The sequence below is a fragment of the Condylura cristata genome, unplaced genomic scaffold, assembly GCF_000260355.1.
Source record: "Condylura cristata isolate star-nosed mole 26May11 unplaced genomic scaffold, ConCri1.0 scaffold00012, whole genome shotgun sequence".
Taxonomy (NCBI): domain Eukaryota; kingdom Metazoa; phylum Chordata; class Mammalia; order Eulipotyphla; family Talpidae; genus Condylura; species Condylura cristata.
Genome location: NW_004567113.1, coordinates 12,738,238 through 12,756,595, shown reverse-complemented (window position 1 = coordinate 12,756,595; position 18,358 = coordinate 12,738,238). Strand labels below are relative to the sequence as shown.

The 18,358-nt window shown below is 37.0% G+C and overlaps 3 protein-coding genes across 7 annotated transcripts in view; 1 reads left to right on the top strand and 2 right to left on the bottom strand.

The window, feature by feature from the left end:
- Positions 1-9,302, bottom strand: part of HELQ (helicase, POLQ-like) — a 36,557-nt gene extending 27,255 nt beyond the window's left edge. For 2 of the 3 annotated variants that reach the window (XR_001145392.1, XM_012724282.1), the window contains exons 1-6: positions 8,886-9,302; positions 7,234-7,951; positions 3,327-3,505; positions 2,325-2,525; positions 1,900-1,972; positions 1,258-1,355 (exon numbers count right to left, since the gene is read on the bottom strand). Coding sequence is in view for 2 of the 3 variants with exons in the window: in XM_012724282.1 (XP_012579736.1) it covers positions 1,258-1,355; positions 1,900-1,972; positions 2,325-2,525; positions 3,327-3,505; positions 7,234-7,951; positions 8,886-9,086 (1,470 nt within the window). In the remaining variant the exon portion in view is untranslated. Of the gene's footprint in view, positions 1-1,244; positions 1,356-1,899; positions 1,973-2,324; positions 2,526-3,326; positions 3,506-7,233; positions 7,952-8,885 lie in introns of those variants that run through there. The other variant, XM_012724283.1, reaches the window with a different exon arrangement.
- A 190-nt stretch (positions 9,303-9,492) lies between these two features.
- MRPS18C (mitochondrial ribosomal protein S18C) lies at positions 9,493-14,551 on the top strand. Of its 3 annotated transcripts, XM_004681158.2 has the most exons (6): positions 9,493-9,607; positions 11,076-11,128; positions 12,422-12,505; positions 13,728-13,785; positions 14,300-14,359; positions 14,440-14,551. In XM_004681158.2, exons 1-6 carry the CDS (start codon positions 9,508-9,510, stop codon positions 14,514-14,516), a joined length of 432 nt encoding a protein of 143 aa, XP_004681215.1. In that variant the 5' UTR covers positions 9,493-9,507; the 3' UTR covers positions 14,517-14,551. The 3 variants fall into 3 exon arrangements, with proteins under 3 accessions (XP_004681215.1, XP_012579702.1, XP_012579703.1); XM_012724248.1 differs by lacking the exon at positions 12,422-12,505; XM_012724249.1 differs by lacking the exons at positions 13,728-13,785; positions 14,440-14,551 and having other exon boundaries at positions 14,300-14,356.
- Positions 14,552-16,934: 2,383 nt separating this feature from the next.
- The window catches only part of FAM175A (family with sequence similarity 175, member A), a 15,620-nt gene continuing 14,196 nt past the window's right edge, over positions 16,935-18,358 (bottom strand). Inside the window, exons 8-9 of the mRNA XM_004681159.2 lie at positions 17,831-17,945; positions 16,935-17,484 (exon numbers count right to left, since the gene is read on the bottom strand). Coding sequence (XP_004681216.1) covers positions 17,048-17,484; positions 17,831-17,945 — 552 coding nt within the window. The 3' untranslated portion in view covers positions 16,935-17,047. The remainder of the gene's footprint in view (positions 17,485-17,830; positions 17,946-18,358) is intronic.

Sequence of the window (18,358 nt, the reverse complement as noted above, 5' to 3'; positions counted from 1 at the left end):
TATGCAGCACACTTTCCATCCTTGCCAAAGAGCTGACCCACATGGCACAGCAGACCTCTCCTCAGCTGCTCCCCTCAGCAGTGTATTCAGTTGATCCACCTGTTCTGTTTCCTATTCTGTCTCTGGTGAATCCTCTCACCCTCCCCCCAACACCTCTGGCCTAAACAGGTTTATGTGCTTAAGTAAATTAAAAAAAAAAAGTTTATAAACATAGTTCATTGCATTTTTAAAGACTAGCATCTAATTTCAAAATTAAGGTCAGAAACATCTCTTGAACTTATAGGAGGAATACAGGGTAAACAAATGAAGAATCAGGGAACAAATAACAATAAAAAATCCCAATACAACAAAACAAAAATAAACAGACAACTATGAATCAGAGACATGCTGCAGGGGAGGGGAGGCAGAAGGATTGAGGCGTTGGGGCGGGGTGGGGTGAGGAGGAGCACCAGGGGCTGTGGTGATGGTGCAAGGGTGAACTGGTGGTGGAAATTCTATGGGGACTACACCTGAGAAAAGAAAGAAAACGCTGTAAAAAAATAATGCAAAATTAACAATGATGTAAATATGTAAATAAAAAAGAATATATAATAAAAGAAACATCTCTTGAAAATTCTCATATTTTGTGAAAATTTAAAAACATCAGATTTCAAATAAAAATTATTCTCTGAAAACCTGACTAAACACAGCAAATGTGCACTACAACTACACACAAAGTATATGTACATAGCCCCTTTCAAATAAATGTGAATTACATTTATCAATTTTCTTCAAACCTTTCGAGAATACTGTTATTAGGGAGTTTAAATTTAAATCCATGTGAAGTCTTAATTTATTAACAAAGCATAACTACCAAAACATAAATATTTGAAAATATTTTAACTTTTAGATAATTACATTTATGTGCTAATAACTGAAAACATGAATCACTCTACTTTATTAATATTAAAGATTGATTTTTATTTATTTATACATACAGTAACTAGGGTAGGCCAAAGGTGCAGGGGTGAGAGGAATTCACCACATGGGTCAGCTCCCTGGGGGTGGGGATCAAACTCAGGCCACTGCAATGATAGTGCTGAGACTTAACCTGTGTCACCAGGGAGGCCCTAGTTTAATTTTCTCTATAGCCAAGGTAAGTAGAATTAGGCCCCTTCACTACTCCACAAAATTTTTTGATGTAATATGTTTGCTACTTTTCTTTCTAAACAAGATGATACATTACAAACCAGTACAGTGCAAACCTTAGGTACATACTGGTCTAAACTGACTGGAGTAATATTCTGCTTGCAGGAACTCTTGGAGATCTTCAACATTGTTCAATGTTGCACTCATACCAATAATTTGAGTTGTTTCTAAAATAAAACCAAAGTATAGAAGAAAGATATTATTTAGTATCTCATAACAGTAATTTTAGCAACCTTTTGGATTCTGATTCTGCTGATTTGGGAAAGGATGGCAGGGACCTGGTAACAAAAATATCAATACAAATCTATTACCAGAGCAATATACTCTTTGAGTGCCAAGTACTAGACACTGCTCAAAACATTCCGTGAATTAATGCATGTAAACCTCACAGCAATCCCATCACATCAATGCCATTATTATTTCTATCTTATCAATAAAGAAGCAAGGAACGTTTGAATCATGTGTCAAAACACACACAAGGATAATGACAGGGGATATTCTTAAATGTTAAGTCATTGATCTTCACAATTATACTCATTCATCCATTCTTCAAATAAAAAGTTATAAACTTCAGAAATGAAAAATAAAAGAAGTAAAAAAGCTAAGGCAAAAAGCATCTGGGTTATGTAATCTAGCTAGCAAAAGAGCTAAGTCTTTTCTATGTCTCCCGATTTAAAATCAATCAGCAACTACACGTGAAAAAATACTTACTGCTAGTATAGAGGATTTTTGCCAGGGTCATTTCGAGTACAGCCCCTCGGCTTCCTTCACCAATCATATGTAACTTTGAGAGTTTAAAAAAAAGTAAAGTAAGTCTGCATGTAATACCCATAGAAAACATACATACATACATTCAACTAGAGAACATAGGCATTATTTCACATTGAAGTTATGTTTGGAATCAACATCATGACACATCTGGAATTTACAAGTACTCTTAAAAAATTTAACACCACACAAATATATTCACATTTATGAAACAATTTGATGCAAAACTGAATTTAAGATTACCAAGGATCAAATGTCTCTGATCTCTACTATCTCTAAATATGTATTTTTATAGAGATACTAAGGTTTACATAATAATAAATGTTAGTATAATAAAAATGTTGATAAATTCAAAAGTAGTAACCTACCTCATCAACAACAACCAGACCCAGACAGTTAATCCTTTCAGTTTCAATCAAGGAGTTTATCAGACTATGTCCTTTTTCAATAGTGGCAATATATAATGACTTCTTTTCCCTTCTTTTAATTGGAGGAAATTTTCCTTTGCTGCCAGCATATTCTTCAACAAAGAAACCCAACTCTACACCAAAACTTGACAAACCTGAAATCTAGAATATTAATTAAAATAAACAACAACAAAAAAACCCAGATAAATAAGAACTCTATTCAATGTACATAGGCATTTAAAAACAATTGTGAATACTTAACATGGCCACACAGATAAAATATATATATTTAAGACATGTTTTAATGTCTTGATCTTTGCAAAATAGAGACAAATTTTGAACTGCACAATGTGAAAATAAATTTCAGTTGTCTTCTAATATACAAAAGTTCAGAAAAATTCATTTATTTTGATATAACTAGTTTCTGCTTGAAAAAGTAGGTTAAATATTAATAGAACATTTAAAAGCATTTAATCCTTTAGAAAAAAGGAAACGCCACAGGTAGTGTTAAAAAAGATTTTTAGAAAGCAAACAATATTGATATTGAACACCTTGAAAATATTAGTTCTTCATCAGTAAGGAGGTATCTTTTTAATCAATAAAAACTTGTTACACTTACACTAGTTTTTACTTCCTAATATCAAATTGGTATTAGCAAATACAATCTGTTAAAAAATAATCGAACCTGGCCCTCCCTGGTGGCGCCGCGGGTTAAAGCACTGCACTAAGAAGCTTAAGCCACTTCCGCATGAGTTCGATCCCCGCCTACCTCCGAGGAGCTCCACATGGCGAGGCAGACCTCTCCTGGCCCGCCCGCTGCTCCCCTCAGCAGTGTACTTCATTGATCTGCCTGTTCTGCTTCCCACTCTGTCTCTGGTGAATCCTCTCACCCTCTGCATCTCTGATCTGTACCCCAGTTCTATATGAATAAATGAATAAATCTTTAAAAAAAAATAATCGAACCTTTTCCTGGACAATTGCCACATATGGTAGGATCATTAACACATCTTTCCGCCGGCAAAGCAGTTCTTGTAGCATTAGTATCTCAGCCACAAGAGTTTTTCCACCACTTGTTGGCAAGGAATATATTAAATTTTTCCTTTCTTTCACTGAATTCAGTGTTAAGCAAGTATGTTGCCATTCTGTGGAATTTTAAGAAAAAGCATTATTTTACCCTTTTGCAAGGTTTTCTAAGATTCCACCCTCTATAGCAATCTTTTTATCATGTTAAATATAAAAAAAATCACACATCAGTGTTAATATAAAGAATTAATCCCAATTCTGTATGCTGCAAATAGTCAGTGAAAGTCTAATGCAGGCCTGGTTAGTGTGTGTAGGCAACTGATCCACCCACTGCTGGAGGTAGGCTTAGATCTAAGATCCCAGCAGGGCTGACAGGGCACATTGGACTAGAGGCATCTGGGACATCAGAGGAGCTAAAGGACAGTTCAAGGTCTGTGTAAATTTAAGGCCTTCCTCTTATGTCTTACAAGGACACCATGTAAGCTTCACTTCAACTTTCACCCTCACACCACCTTAGAGTGAAATAGGGGGGAGGAGGAAAAAGAGCTGAACTGATCAATTGTTTAAACCACAAAGACTAGGATTATTAACTGGCATGTATATATCCATGATCTGTTAAGGCAAAATTTATAAAAAGGGGTCAGATTCAAAATACAGTGTAAAAACTAGTATTAACTACTCATAGGGTAATTTGACAGTGTGGACTATCCAAAACTTTCAAAATGTGCATTTGTATTTTATCACTAGAAGAAAGGGCAAAGGATGTGACATTGCAGGGCAGGGGGAAATGCAAATGGTAAGTAAACACATCAATAGATGTTCAACTGCTACCTACGAGTTTGGTAAAACAAACAACTAAAAAAATAAGACCCCCTCCCCAAAAGACCAAATATCCAAAATCTAGAGTGGGGACAAACAAGAATTCTTTCTTCTGTATGATTTATGGGAACATAAACTGCTATAATCTTCTTAGAAAGCAGTATAGAAATATAAAAATAAAACTGCACATTGTCTTTGGCCTGGCATTGTTATTTTAGTATTATTTTAGGACAAAAGTGAAAAAATACAAAGTGCAGGATGTTCATCATACCCTTGTTTACATGACAGAGCTGTGAGGATGGGGGTGAAGTGAAGGTTGAATGAGTTATGATGTAATCATGATTATTTGCAATACAGAAATGGAAGGTAGATTGATTCTATTAAATGTATAGTTAAGTGAAGAGAGCAGATAATAAATGTGTTTTGCATAGAACTTACCAATTACTGACAGCCAAGGTCCAATGTGGCCTGGTCTTGACACAGACTATAACTTGCAAAGCAGCTATTATCATTACTATTATTACCCCTTTTTAATAGATTAGGAACTAAAATAAGCTTAATTATGTTAGGATAATGGAAAAGGATATATGCAGAAAAGTTGGCCTGGAATATATCCCAATGTTTTCAAAATAAAAGGCCCTAACAAGTTGTATTACTGTAGTATTAAAAAGTTCTATCTGGGGGCCCTCCCTGGTGGCGCAGCGGGTTAAAGCACTGCACTAAGAAGCAAAAGCCACTTCCGCATGAGTTCGATTCCCACCTGCCCTGGAGGTGACCACATGGCGTGGCAGACCTCTCCTGGCCCGCCCACTGCTCCCCTCAGCAGTGTACTTCATAGATCTGCCTGTTCTGCTCCCCACTCTGTCTCTGGTGAAGCCTCTCACCGCCCCTGAGCCTCTGGCCTGTACCCCAGTTCTGTATGTACAAATAAATAAATCTTTAAAAAAAAAAAGTTCTATCTGGGCCTTCCCTTGTGGCACAGCACTAAGAAGCTAAAGCCACTTCCACATGAGTTCCATCCCCGCCTATCCTCGAGGTGATCCATATGGCACAGCAGACCTCTCCTGACTAGCCCACTGCTCCCCTCAGCAGTGTACTTCGAGGATCTGCCTGTTCTTCTCCCCACTACGTCTCTGGTGAATTCTCTCTGCCCCTGCACTTCTGGCCTGTACCCCAGTTCTGTATGCACAAAATAAACCTTTTTTTCAAAAAGAGTTCTCTCTGAATGATAATTACAAGTTACCTTAATTTCTTATGCTTTAGTGATTCCCAAATATTTGCAAATTAGGTATGATTTATAGCTTATGAAAATACATTTTGGCCATATCCACATTTTACCTAACTCAAATTTAAAATATGAAGTGAGCAAAATAACAAATCTTTAGATTATAATTTCTCTTCACACCTTAAAAAATGACATGAACTTATTTTTCAACTTTTATAGATGAATATGGAATTCTGATTATAAGGTGAATATAACTGCATAAGATCAAGGTTCTACAGGTCAGTGGTTCTCAAACTTCTAGCACATCAGAATTCCTGGGAAGTTTGTTAAAGCCAATGCCAGGTCCCACCCCCAGAGGTTCTGTGCCGGTGGGTCTTCAGTGGAGCCTGAGAATGTGCATTTCAACAATTCCCAGGTGACACACTGCATTCCAGAAACTAATTCGAGAACCACTCCTTAGCTCAATGAAAAGTAGCACATATACTTATGCATTAAATTGGTCCTGCTATTAAACCACACATATAAGTAAAGAGATTTAGAAGTTGTTATTTACTGAAGCTCTTACTTAGGAGTTACCAATTACTGAGAGTCAAAGTCCAATGTGGCCTGCCAGTGACATAGAACATAACATGCAAAGCGACTATTATTAGCATCACTATTATTACCCCTTTTTAACAGATCAGGAGCTGAGGTGCAGAGTGCTAAACTTGTACATAAGTGACAGGGCCTGAATTCATACTAGGTTGACAACCCCCAGCAGCTGAGAACCTACCAGAGAGTAAAAGGCATAGTGCTAGTTACATAAGAAAAAGGTGAATTAAACAGAACCCTGTCCTCAGGGTACTCATTCTGCTGGGAGATGTAGATTAAGCAAAGAACAAGGTGCTAGGAGAAAAGCAAAAAGGAGAAAGTTAATATCCACTTCAAAGGCAATACACACCATTAGCTCTTAAACAGGCCTCCCAATTTTGTCTCGGAGAGCCTTCTATTAGACTGTTTCCTGTAGTCCTACCTCTCCAACTTGATTATCTTCCCTCTGAGAGGGGAATCATGTTTTCATGAGACTCTAACTTGAGTTTTAGAATACAACCAGCTGACAGGCTGATGCTGCAGTATGGTGGCAACTGTCCCTTTCTTTGTCAAAATGACCAGCATTTACAAGACATGTAAGGATCCAGTGTTTTTGACAAGTATTATAAGGTACATTAATTGCTATTAATACTATCTCTTTGCCCTTAAATCTTAATTAACTTAGCAGTTTTTAAAGATGCTTAGTTCTAATCAGTGATATTACTAATGATTTCCCTCTCACCAGACATACTCAGAGACATTTTAACAACTAGTTTTCAGAGAGAGAGGGCAGTTAGTCAAGGAACCATCAGCTAAGAAAACTGAGGAAGAGTTAGGCAATCAGAGAGAAACTAAGGAGTACAAGATCATAAGTTAAGAAAGTGTAGGTAAGTACTGAAAAGACAGGTATGGTGACTAAAAATATGTTTGGGTTTAGACACCCTGTTGGCTATATATTTTAAAAGAGAGTATATACAATCCACAGTTGGATGAGCTGGAAATTATTTGAAGTCAGGAAAGAGAGAAGCAAGGATAACTGGCTTGAGAAGTGTAACCATGAGGGGAAGGAAAGAGATAAAACAGTAGCAGGATAGGGCTGGGAGGGTGAAAAAGGACTGATATTTTGTTTTTAAGATGAGTCATCTGACCATGGAAGCATTTGTTTTCAATGGATTTGCACTAAAATTATGGCTAATGATGGCAATTTTTTTTTTTCATGCCAGAAAGCATTACCATATAAATGTTCAATGCCCTTGAACTGAACATAAAGGTCTTTCACTTTGCTGGGTAATGAATAAAAAGGACCAAGGTCATCTGATGATGACTCAATTGTTTTCTTAGCAACAGTAATTTCTTCAGATAGGAGAGTCTCTTTGAGTTGTTTAGTCCTAGAAAATATTGGTGTTTGGGCCTTCTTGGCATTTCTAGCCATGGCACTTTTTAAATGATCTTTAATACTTCTTCTATTCACATCTGAATTAGTTTTGACTTTCGAAGAGGATTCATCAGTTTTCTGGGGTTGCTCTATGATCTCACAAGGCAATTCTTCATTCACAGTCTGGTGAGATAATGACGCCCAACCCCTCTCGTTAGTGGTCTGATCATCCAAATTATTTGAACAATTCTGCAAATTTTCAAAATATAAAACTTGTGAAGAAGGTATATCATACAAAATATCAACTCCAGGTTCAGTAGAGATATCTTCATGCTCACTCAGGTTCTTTGTGCGTGCATCCACTTTTAATTCGGTAAAGTTGCCTACATTAGCATTGCTGAGGTTGTTGTGTTTGATGTTTTCTAAACAAAGTTCTTCAGTGCTAAGGTCTGTAGTATGTTTTCTTTGTTCCTGAAGTTGCATATATTTTTGTTCCAGGGCATCAGTTTCAACTAAAAAAGAGTTGTCACCAAAGCTGTCATAGTCACCAAACATGTCCTCTTCACTGTCATTATGCTAGAAAGAAAAACAAACAAAAAAAAGACTTAAGGCCAGGTGTAGCTTCATTAAGAATAAAAGTTTCAGCTCAGGACTATACCAGGTATATAATTATATGCTCACCATTCATAGACCTAAATATAAGCATCTTTTGAAATAGATGAAATAGATCTTACCCATTTTTACAGATTGAGAGAGGCCCAGAGAGCTTAAGTGACTTGTCTAAACTGCACTCGTAGTATGTAGTGATGCGAGGTTCTAATTCTTTCTTCAGTGCTGATTCCTTTAAATGACAGCAAGACTGATACATCTATTGGAATGTTGACTCACTAGCAGTTTATGATAACTGCAGAAATTCCTCCCTTTCCAGAATCGAATTTACAGAGATTGTCTTGTAACAAAATCATGCTGCACCGTAGGATTTTAGAATTGAGAATTACTGACTTGGGTTAGACCACCGAACAAAAGAAATGCATATTCGAAGATAACGATATAGTGAATTAAGAACATAGGGCTTGGAGTCAGAAGAGCAGTTTCTTAAAATTTTCAAGGTCTGATTTCTGTTGTAAAATCGGATAATGTAAAAAGCTTAACAGAGAAACCCAACACATAACAGACCTGCAATAATTATTACTACCGGAGCAGCAGTCACTTCGAAGTCTAGGTTTGATTCTGAGTTATGACACATATTTGCTGCAAATGTTTTATGTTTCGGGGTAAACGTTTCATAACTGTATAAAAATGGTGTAACAGCTAAAGAGGGTTAGCGGCTATAACAATGTACTGGAAAGCTAGTGGATTAGTAACTGGCGAAATGTCTGTCGCACCCAGTATAGCCAAACTTTAACAGTTTCAATTTCCAAGTCTGGTTTCCCGTTCCTTTATCAGAGGGAATGCACCGTAGAATATGTGGATTCGCTTTATCGACCCAATGGGTTAGGGCTGTAAGTACCTCGGCAGATTGTGCGCCCACAGTTTTCCGCCGCCAGCTTTCAACCATTTTCTCCTCTTCCTCTTCCTTCTCCTCCACTTTCTCTTCATCATCCCTCGTGAGCTCAGCGGCGCCGGGGGCGGCAAAAATGCTCCCTAGGCTAGGACGGTTCCTTTTGCGGACAGACACTCGCCGGCGGATGCTAGAACCACCTTCATCCATGGCAGGGGCCAAGGGCCCTGCCCAAAAGGCACCCCACGTGATCCAGCCGCCACCCCCCAGTGTGGGAGGTGAGCGGAACACAGGGTGTTGACAGCAACAGTGGAAAACTTCATTCGCCTCGATCCACCTTTGGGAAAGACCGCTGCTTAAAAGTCAGGGGTCCCCGACAGAAGCAGAGGCGCGAGTCTAAGAGCCGCCTTCTCTTCCAATCGTACACGTCGGGATAGCAAAGCGAGTCCCGTGAGAACTGAAAGGTGGTGCGCAGGCGCACGGAAATCCTCACCCTCCTCTTTTTTTTCTGGCACCCAGGGTTTGCCTCCGGAACCTTTGAATAGAGTTCTCGGGTCAGCCAGGGAAGAGTACCGGAAGGGACTTGTCAGGACGGTTAGGAAAGAGGACAGGAAGAGGGGGGACGAGAAACATGGCCTCTGTGGCTGCAGCTTGCAGCGTTCTAGTAAGGAAAAAATTGACACACGTCTTAAAGACTGCTGTTCGTTTCACACATCCGGGGACTCACACGGGTAAAATTTCCCTATCCTTGCTGTGTTGTGGCGTTGCAGCCTTTGACGTACTCTCACTTAGATTAGTAGAATTGGAGCCCAGGGGTTCGGGGGGGGGGTAGGAAAGAAATCTTGGAGTCAGATGAGTTAGAAATGAAGCTTTATTGTTACCTGGTAGTACGCACTTAAAAGAGAGTGCGCGCAAAGTCAAGGACGAATGGTCCTTTGGATCTTAAGGCTGCTGGTACAGATTTTAAGGGACAGGGGCTCACTGATGGAATTCGAGCGGGATCAGGCCAGTTTTAACAAGAGCACTGGGCCTTAATATCCTGTTGGTGATGTAAGATAGAAGTTTTATAACTAGGTGTGCCCAGTGAGGTAAGGTTCTAAACTCATAGGGTTTAGGTCACCTTGCTTTGGAATTTGCATAGCAAATTTTTTTTTCGGAGTTATTGGATGGGAAAGGAGAGGGACCCACTAAATTCCTGTTCTACCGCAGAATCACACACCGGCTTCTAGGTGCCGGTTTCTCTAGGACAACTGGGAATCTGTAATCACCCAAGACTAGAATTTTTTTTAAAAGATTTATTTATTTATTCATACAGAACTGGGGTACAGGCCAGAGATGCGGAGGGTGGGAGGAGCCACCAGAGACAGAGTGGGGAGCAGAACAGGCAGACTGACAAAGTACACTGCTGAGGGTAACAGTGGGCGGGTCAGGAGAGGTCTGCCACGCCTCATGTGGTCACCTTCGGGGCAGGCGGGGATTGAACTCATGAGGAAGTGGCTTGAGCTTCTTAGTGCAGTGCTTTAACCCGCTGCGCCACCAGAGAGAGCCCAAGACTAGAATTTTAACCTGAAGGGGAGGTGGGATGTCTTCTGTTTCTTTCCCTCTCTTTCTCCCCTCCCCCCAACCCCAATAGTAATGGGGTGAATACCAAACAAAACAACAAAAAAGAGGGACTTGACTAAGATCCCCAGGTGAACTTGGTAAATAAGGGGCATTTTCAGATTCATCCAACAACAGCAGATTCCATGGACATCCCAGATCAGAGAGAAATTGTGACATAGACCCTTGAATCAATCATTTCTGTATTTTAATCTCCATGTTTCCTTATCAATAACTACTCTTTGTAGTAGGCTGTTAGTCTTTCTTCCTGTGGTAGGACAGTACCTTTCTCTTGCTTCTCCCTAAGTATTTGCATTTAAATGTGCCTATTGTGGGGGAAAATAAATTTCAGGAAGAGAGCAGGTGGAGGTTGTATGGATGGGGAATAATTGTCCTCTCCCCAGTTTCTGGAAACCATGCCGATCTTCAGACCAACTCTGGCTCACACCTAAGGTTTTTATCCTGTCAGTGTGAGTGTAATGGATGTAAATTTTTTCTTTTATGTTGTATCTGTTCATTTTATCTTCACAAAAAACAATCTCTCTACTTGGCTCAACTAACAACAAAAAACTGGTTTGATGCCTTTCTGTTTTACTTCAGTGTTGTGGAGAAGTTATTCACAGTATCAACAGATAACAAGCAATGAGGACATGGTAAGTTTTTTTTCTTCCTTTTTATAAGTTATTTGTAAATATAACTAAGTTGTTGTATTTAGTTAGCTAAATGGAGTTCAGGTGGCAGCCAGAAAAAATAATAATCATTACTTCAGTGAATAATCACAAAGATTTTGAAGTGTGAGAATTCCTAGATTCCTAATAAGAAGCATGATTTCTGTAATACTTTACAATATATGCTTTGGGAATTAAAAAAAGGTAGTCTTGGTATATGGAATAATCACAGATAAAACAAAACAAAGGTACTATACAAAGTTTACTTACTGGTTGCCTCTCTTCCCACTTCAAATTCAGTTCTTTCCCCCATTCGTTCACTTGACGGGAGGGGAAAGCTCTCCTAACAAATGATCAACTCTGTAATAGGCCACTTAGTGGTTTTTTTTTTTTTCCAACTTTAGATATATTTTTATAGGGTTGAAAGTACTAGTATTGAACAGTGTAGATGTTCTTACTATAGGCATAGTTTTGCAATATCAGAACATGTAAAGCACTTAGTACAGTATAGAAAAGTAATATACTCATGACATGTGAGCTGCTTATAAACTGACAGAAAAGTTTAAGGAGTTAAATAAAATAAAAACTCCTCTAGTCCTCTGAGCATTCATCTTGATGATCTGATTCAACCCATAGTTCAAGAGAATAAAGAAAACTCCCAGAACAAGGCACAGTTTCATTCATTTGAAAATTTTCATACAATACAGGAGTTCAAGGACTTCAAAGCCATTTCAAGAGTTTCAGAACCTGTATACTAGAGACTCATTGAGTGTAGGCAGGACATTGTGACAGATGCATGAGATGGTATAGTGAAAACAGAAAAAACAAACAGAAGCATTGTCTTTTGATAAACACCTGATAGATTTAGGAACTATACTAAAACTAACTGAATATGCTATCTGTTTTTATCCTGGCTTAAATCTAAATTAAGAATTTTTAATCTCTATACTGTGGGCAGAACACTTTAGGAGAGTTACTTCAGTGAAGTAAAATTTCAAATACATGTTTGAACTTTTTCTTGCAAAGATTATATTTTACCCCAGAATCTTCCCTAACTTAATTTCTCCTTAGACAAAGTACAAGCACAACAAAATATTTAAAATGGCTAATCTGTTTCAGAAATACTTGATTTTTCCTTTACAAAGCGTTATTGTATTTATCAGTTAAGAAAGATATAAGTAATCCTTGGGGGATATTTAAATGTAGTAGCCTTAGATCTTTTTTAAATTCAAAATTAACATACTAACCATCATATTTCCCCGCCCCCCCTTTACCTAGCCCATTCCAATGGAAAACCCTTATAAGGAGCCTCTTAAAAAATGTATCTTGTGTGGAAAACGTGTAGATTATAAGAATGTACAGGTGAGAAATGATTTTACTTCATGATACTTGAGTTTTAGTATTTTGTGACATTATCAGTCCTTTCTAAAGAGGACCAAGTCAATTTTATAACAGGTTTTGGGTAGAAGTCATTGTTTTAGCAACTTCATAATTTCAAATCACTTTCACATCTATATATAAGCAACTTTTGTTCAAATAAACACCCTTTGGCTCAGCCTCAATTGTCATTTTAGCTCAAGTGTTTCTTCCTCTTTTTCCATGCCTCAAGCATCTAAACAATAGCTCACTATTAGCAGTGATTTTTAATTGTTGGAAAAAGCTCCTGTGGTGAAGTTGATCTGTTTTTCACCATCACTATCAAAAGTGGCAAAATTGGGTAGAATATGTTGCTGCAGGTCGTCCCTGGTGGTGCAGCAAGTTAAGCAAACACTATAAAGCTCTCTGAAGCCACTGCGGCATGAGTTCAGTCTCTGCCAGGGAGGTGACCCACATAGTGTGACAGACCTCTCTTTTCTCACCTGCTGCTCCCCTCCGCAGTGTGTTTTGCTGGATCTTCCTGTTCTGTTCCCCACTCTATCTCTGATGAATCCTCTCATCTACACTCCCCCAGCACCTCTGACCTGTACCCCAGTTCTTATATGCATAATCTTAAAAAAAAAAAAAAAAGAGGGTGCTGCAGTTTAAATGCACTTCTATTAGTTAAAGTGACAGCTACCCTAGAGAAAAACCAAGAAAATTTTAAATGCAGTATTCTAAGAAAATTACACATAGTGCTAAGAACAGGGCCTGGCACCTGTAAAGTGCTAAAGAATACTTTGTTAGTAAAACAAGATAAAGTAGATGGCCAGCCTACCTGAACATATTTTGTCTGGTATGATGTGATACAAGGTTGCTATGTGATACAAGGTTATATAGGTGAATTATTACCTTGTTACAAGTGTTACTTTAGACAAGTACCTGTGGAAAAGTTAAAAGCTTTAGCACTGAGAGAATATACTCATTAAATTCTTGTGTACTTTTGATACAATGGACATAAAAGCTGTTAGTTTTAGTGATTTTATTTGAAAAGATAACCCATTAGGATGAACATAATTCAGAATATTCATTTTTTTAAGTTTATCTTATTTATTAATATACATACATATACTTGGAAGCTGACTTGAAATTTTCTTCAATTTATATAGTCAAGATTGAATAACAAATGTATTAACTTTTTTTCTTTTCCAAATAAAACTCAAAACAGCTTTTGTCCCAGTTTATTTCTCCATTTACTGGATGCATTTATGGAAGGCACATAACAGGTATTTTTGTTTTCTGTTGTAGCAACTTACATGTGATTAAGAATTATATAAATCTGTAAATCTGTTATTTATAAATAACTTATTTAATAAAACTCAAAGATTTTCAAATCATGCTGTAAATCGCCATCAAACTAGATATTACAGATACTTTAAGAAAGCCAAAGGGTTATTATTTTGTGTATCTTTTTATGCACATGGTTAACCATTTGTTGACATGTTGAAATTTTGGGGTTAAAAAATTGTCTTGTTATTTTGGGGTATACTATAATCATGCCTAGACTAGTAATATTTTAAAACAAAAGCCTGTTACTCTTATTTCTACAGTGGCTGCTTTGTGAGCTACAATAACAGATATTAATGGATAGGAAATGGAATTGTATAGCCTGCAAAGCCTAAGATTCTTACTATCTGGCCCTTTACAGGTTTTCCATCCTTTCCTTGATATTTAATATATTTAAATATTTGTATATTGTATTGGAATATTTTATGAATAGAAAAGCATTTTCTTTTATAGGTCTTTGTGGGAAGAAACAAAAGGAAATCACAAAGGCAATTAAGAGAGCTCAAATAATGGGTAAGTGCATCTTAAATACTGAATTGAGCTATCAAAATATTGCTTATCTTTTGTGAAGAACTTTCATTATCTCTTTACAGGATTTATGCCAGTTACATACAAGGATCCTGCATATCTCAAAGACCCTAAAGTTTGTAATATCAAATATAGGGAGTAACTTATGTTATAACCAATAAACTTATTTTACATGAATGGTTGTGTGAGGCTAATAATGACTCAAGAGTAAGATTTTATAAACTTTGGGTAGAAAGTATGTTATATCTTATCAAACTTTTTAATTTAATTTGAAATCTTAGGAAAAAATATTTCAGGAGTGAAGCAACCTCTTCACACCAGTGAATGTTAAGAAAATATTTACTTTTTACATGCATGAATTAAAAAAAATGGTGCTGTAGGCTTGTTATTTTTGTCTGGTCCCCAGATGGCTCATACAATAGTAGACCACTAGTATTTCATTACAGGGAAATGATGTTTATATTGTAATTTTACTTTAGGGTCAGATTCTATCTTCTGAGATTTTAGGGATATGGGTTTAGACAAAGTAAAATGCTTGTATAATATACAAATCACACGTGATAAGATGTGGAATTGAAATTACTCAGGAAGATTTTCTAACTATCGTGTGCCTGGCTAGGACAGTGGTTCTTTGTGGAGATTATACATGAGTCATGAGATGAATAGTGGTGCTATCACAGAACCTGGTACTTATTCCATGACCATTCTATTCCAAATTTGGCAGTGTCCTTTAAATACACCACAACATAAAAATAGGCAATATATTACATCATTTTATCTTACTCCAGTAATACAAATTCTAAAAGATAAGCGTAGTTGGGGGGAAAAATGTCTTATGATGGGTCCTTTTCGGAAAAATGTCCTATGATGGGTCCTTTTCTACATTTTCATTGGATACCTTGAAAGCTGGATCATCATACTTGAGTTATGGAAATACGGCTGTGTACTGACTGCAGCAAGCTTCTCACTGAATTTATTAGCAGTGCTGTTTTCAAAGGAGACTGCAGTCATGCAAAACTGAGCTAAATACTTTTATATTTAGCAAATTGAGCTTGTATGAAGATCCTTGCAGACTTCCATTTCAGTAAGTAAGGAGTCTTTGAAAAATATCTCAATCTTGTTTTTAGAAGATATTTGCATATGCTGGCTTGCTGCTTCTAAGTCTTGCTTGTCACTATGTATAACCAGTGTTGTTTATTTTTTGGTTGAATTTAATCATTGTGTTCAGTGTGGTAAGTTCTATTATATTCTGGTGATGTCTGCAGTTATTTTTAAATTGGGGTTTAGACTGACAACATATTTCCTCTCCTTCTGCTGTGACCTACACCATATGTAATCAGTAAGTCAATCCAGGCAGAAACTCGTGCTGGCACAAATCATCTCTAGCACTATGTGGGCTTCCAAAGCACTCCATGGTAATAATGCATGTTAACAAAGATAAAAGATGACAGCTTTTGATAGTAGCTATGAACCTAATCTATTATTTAGTAACAGATGGAACAATGGTCAGAATGTGTTTGCAGTCTCATCCACTAAATGAAATATAAAGGCTTCATATGACATACATGCTTTGTGGAAAATTCTCACAATTGTGGAAAAGACAAACACTAGACAACAAAAGTTCCCTTAGCTCCACTTAACTCACTCACTGGATTAAACTGGGGCCTGACATCCTTCCTAAATATATTGAACATCATGAATTGTGCATTGCCAAGAGTCGGGTATTTTGTTCCTATGGCTGTGTTGGTTCTATTATATTGATAAAATATGAATGTTAAGTTGTTTTTGCAGTAAATATTCAATGCCTCAGAAAAACATGATAAAAGTAACTGGCTTTTAAAAAAATACTTGTCAAATTAGATGTAATGGAACAACTTAGTAACACTGGGGGTGGGAGAGTCCTGAGAAATGAAAAAACCTAATAGCATTTTGTACTGAGGTTGCTTTACAATTTAAATTTTTCACTTTAAAGAAACTGGGAATTGAAAAGATTATTTATAACTGATTTATACAGTCACTGAACTTACACTGCGGTAAAGTTCCTGGCCCTACAACAGAAAGTTGATGAATGTATACCTATGCACTGCTTTATATTAAAAGGCAATCTCTGACAGACATTCATATGTAAATAATAAATATTTTCTGAGTCCCACATTTCCAGCTTAACTGACCCAATACACTGCATTACCAGGCTTGTTCTGTCTTCAAATTTTGGATTCACTCAGTTTTGTGTAGAGGGCTCTAGACTAGGCAGAGATTACTGTTTATGATGCGCTATGGTTTTATGCCTTATGAGAATGGCTAGATTCATCACTAAGGAGTAGGAATTTTCAGATAAAAAATTTCATGATTTAGATTCTCTTTCTACTGTGAAAATAAGGCTAGTCTCTTTTCCAATTCTAATAAAGGCTGTGTGCAAATTTAAAGTAAGAGGCTCAAGCTTTTAAATGGGAAAAAAAATTTTGGTTTTAAAATAAAAGCATGATACTTCTAAAAGTACTATATGAAATAAATGTACTCTAGTACATTTATTGAAGTAAATATAGGATTTTAATCTGGATTAAACTGGGGATTTACATATCTGTGCATGACTTCAAATAGTTGAACAGTAAAAACAATAGCAGTGTTTAGCTTTACCCTTCAGCTAGTCAAAAATCATTTGGTCTCAAAGAATTAAAAAGTAGGAGATTGTGGATAGTCTCCAGAACCCTTCATTTTCTCAATCTCTTCATCTACTTCTGGGCTGCTTGTGGTGGATGCTTTTTCTTGGTTACTACTATCAGTATCTGTTTTTACTAGTTTGTTTTGTGTCTCTGACAGCCGTGACCTCTTGAATTGCCAGTCATCCTCTGTATCTAAAGCTTTCCGCTTAGTCACCTGCTGTGCACCACTAGGGGGACTAGCGTCCGGAATGTCAGTGTATTCTACCATTAAGGTCAGGTTGTCTGCCACACTGAGATGGTGGTTGGTTTTACAGGTACTTTTAGAAATATGTCTGTTTTTCAAGGAAATAACACATGAATGAAGAAAGTCAGAGTCCGGGAAAAAATTCTGTAAAGCTTGACAAAGAAAAACGTTCTCCTGAGGCTCCTTTTGCATATTCGTATCTCCTAAACAACAAAACAAAACAAATGTTAACCTAAAGTATTTGTTCTAGGAAGTTTTCATCAAATTATCTGTTCATTAAACCAATGATTTTAAACAATTTACCAAACTAAAGTGAGAAAAATGATGTGTAACAATAATCTTAAGAAAAACTAAATTTAAATTATATTCTTTAATAGCAACAATAATAGTATAGTTACAATTATACCATGTTCTTTTTTCAGTGGGATTTTAAGACTATTAATACTTTTAATCCTAAGGTGGCTAAATTAATTAATTATGCTCACAAAATTCAAATTCAGTGAGACTTTGTAAGCACAGAAAGTAGCGATGTATGAACTTTTTACTTACGTGCTGCTTGAGCCTGCGCTCGTTTTCTTTTTTTGATTTCTCGTTTTAATCTACTTACATCCTTTAGTAGTTTTTCTACTGCTTGCTCACTGTGTTCTACTTTTTTGCATATACTCTGCAAAACAGTTTAAGGCATAGATAAAGTACCAAGTTGTATAACTAGAGTCTAGGTTCATAAATAATACTAAATCCTTTGTGGCATGTAATATCAAATATTATTTTCCTTCTAATTTATTTTCTGAAGGAACTCAGTAACAAGTACTTTTGCTTTCTATATCATAAAATGCTTTCAGATATATTAACTTCACTTTAGCTTTTCATATGAGTTATTTCCTTGATTAAAAAAAAACATTGGCCCTCCCTGGTGGCGCAGCGGGTTAAAGCACTGCACTGAGAAACTAAAGCCACTTCCCATGAGTTCGATCCCCGCCTGCCACAGAGGTGACCACATGGCATGGCAGACCTCTCCTGACCTGCCCACTGCTCCCCTCAGCAGTGTACTTCGTCGATCTGCCTGTTCTGCTTCCC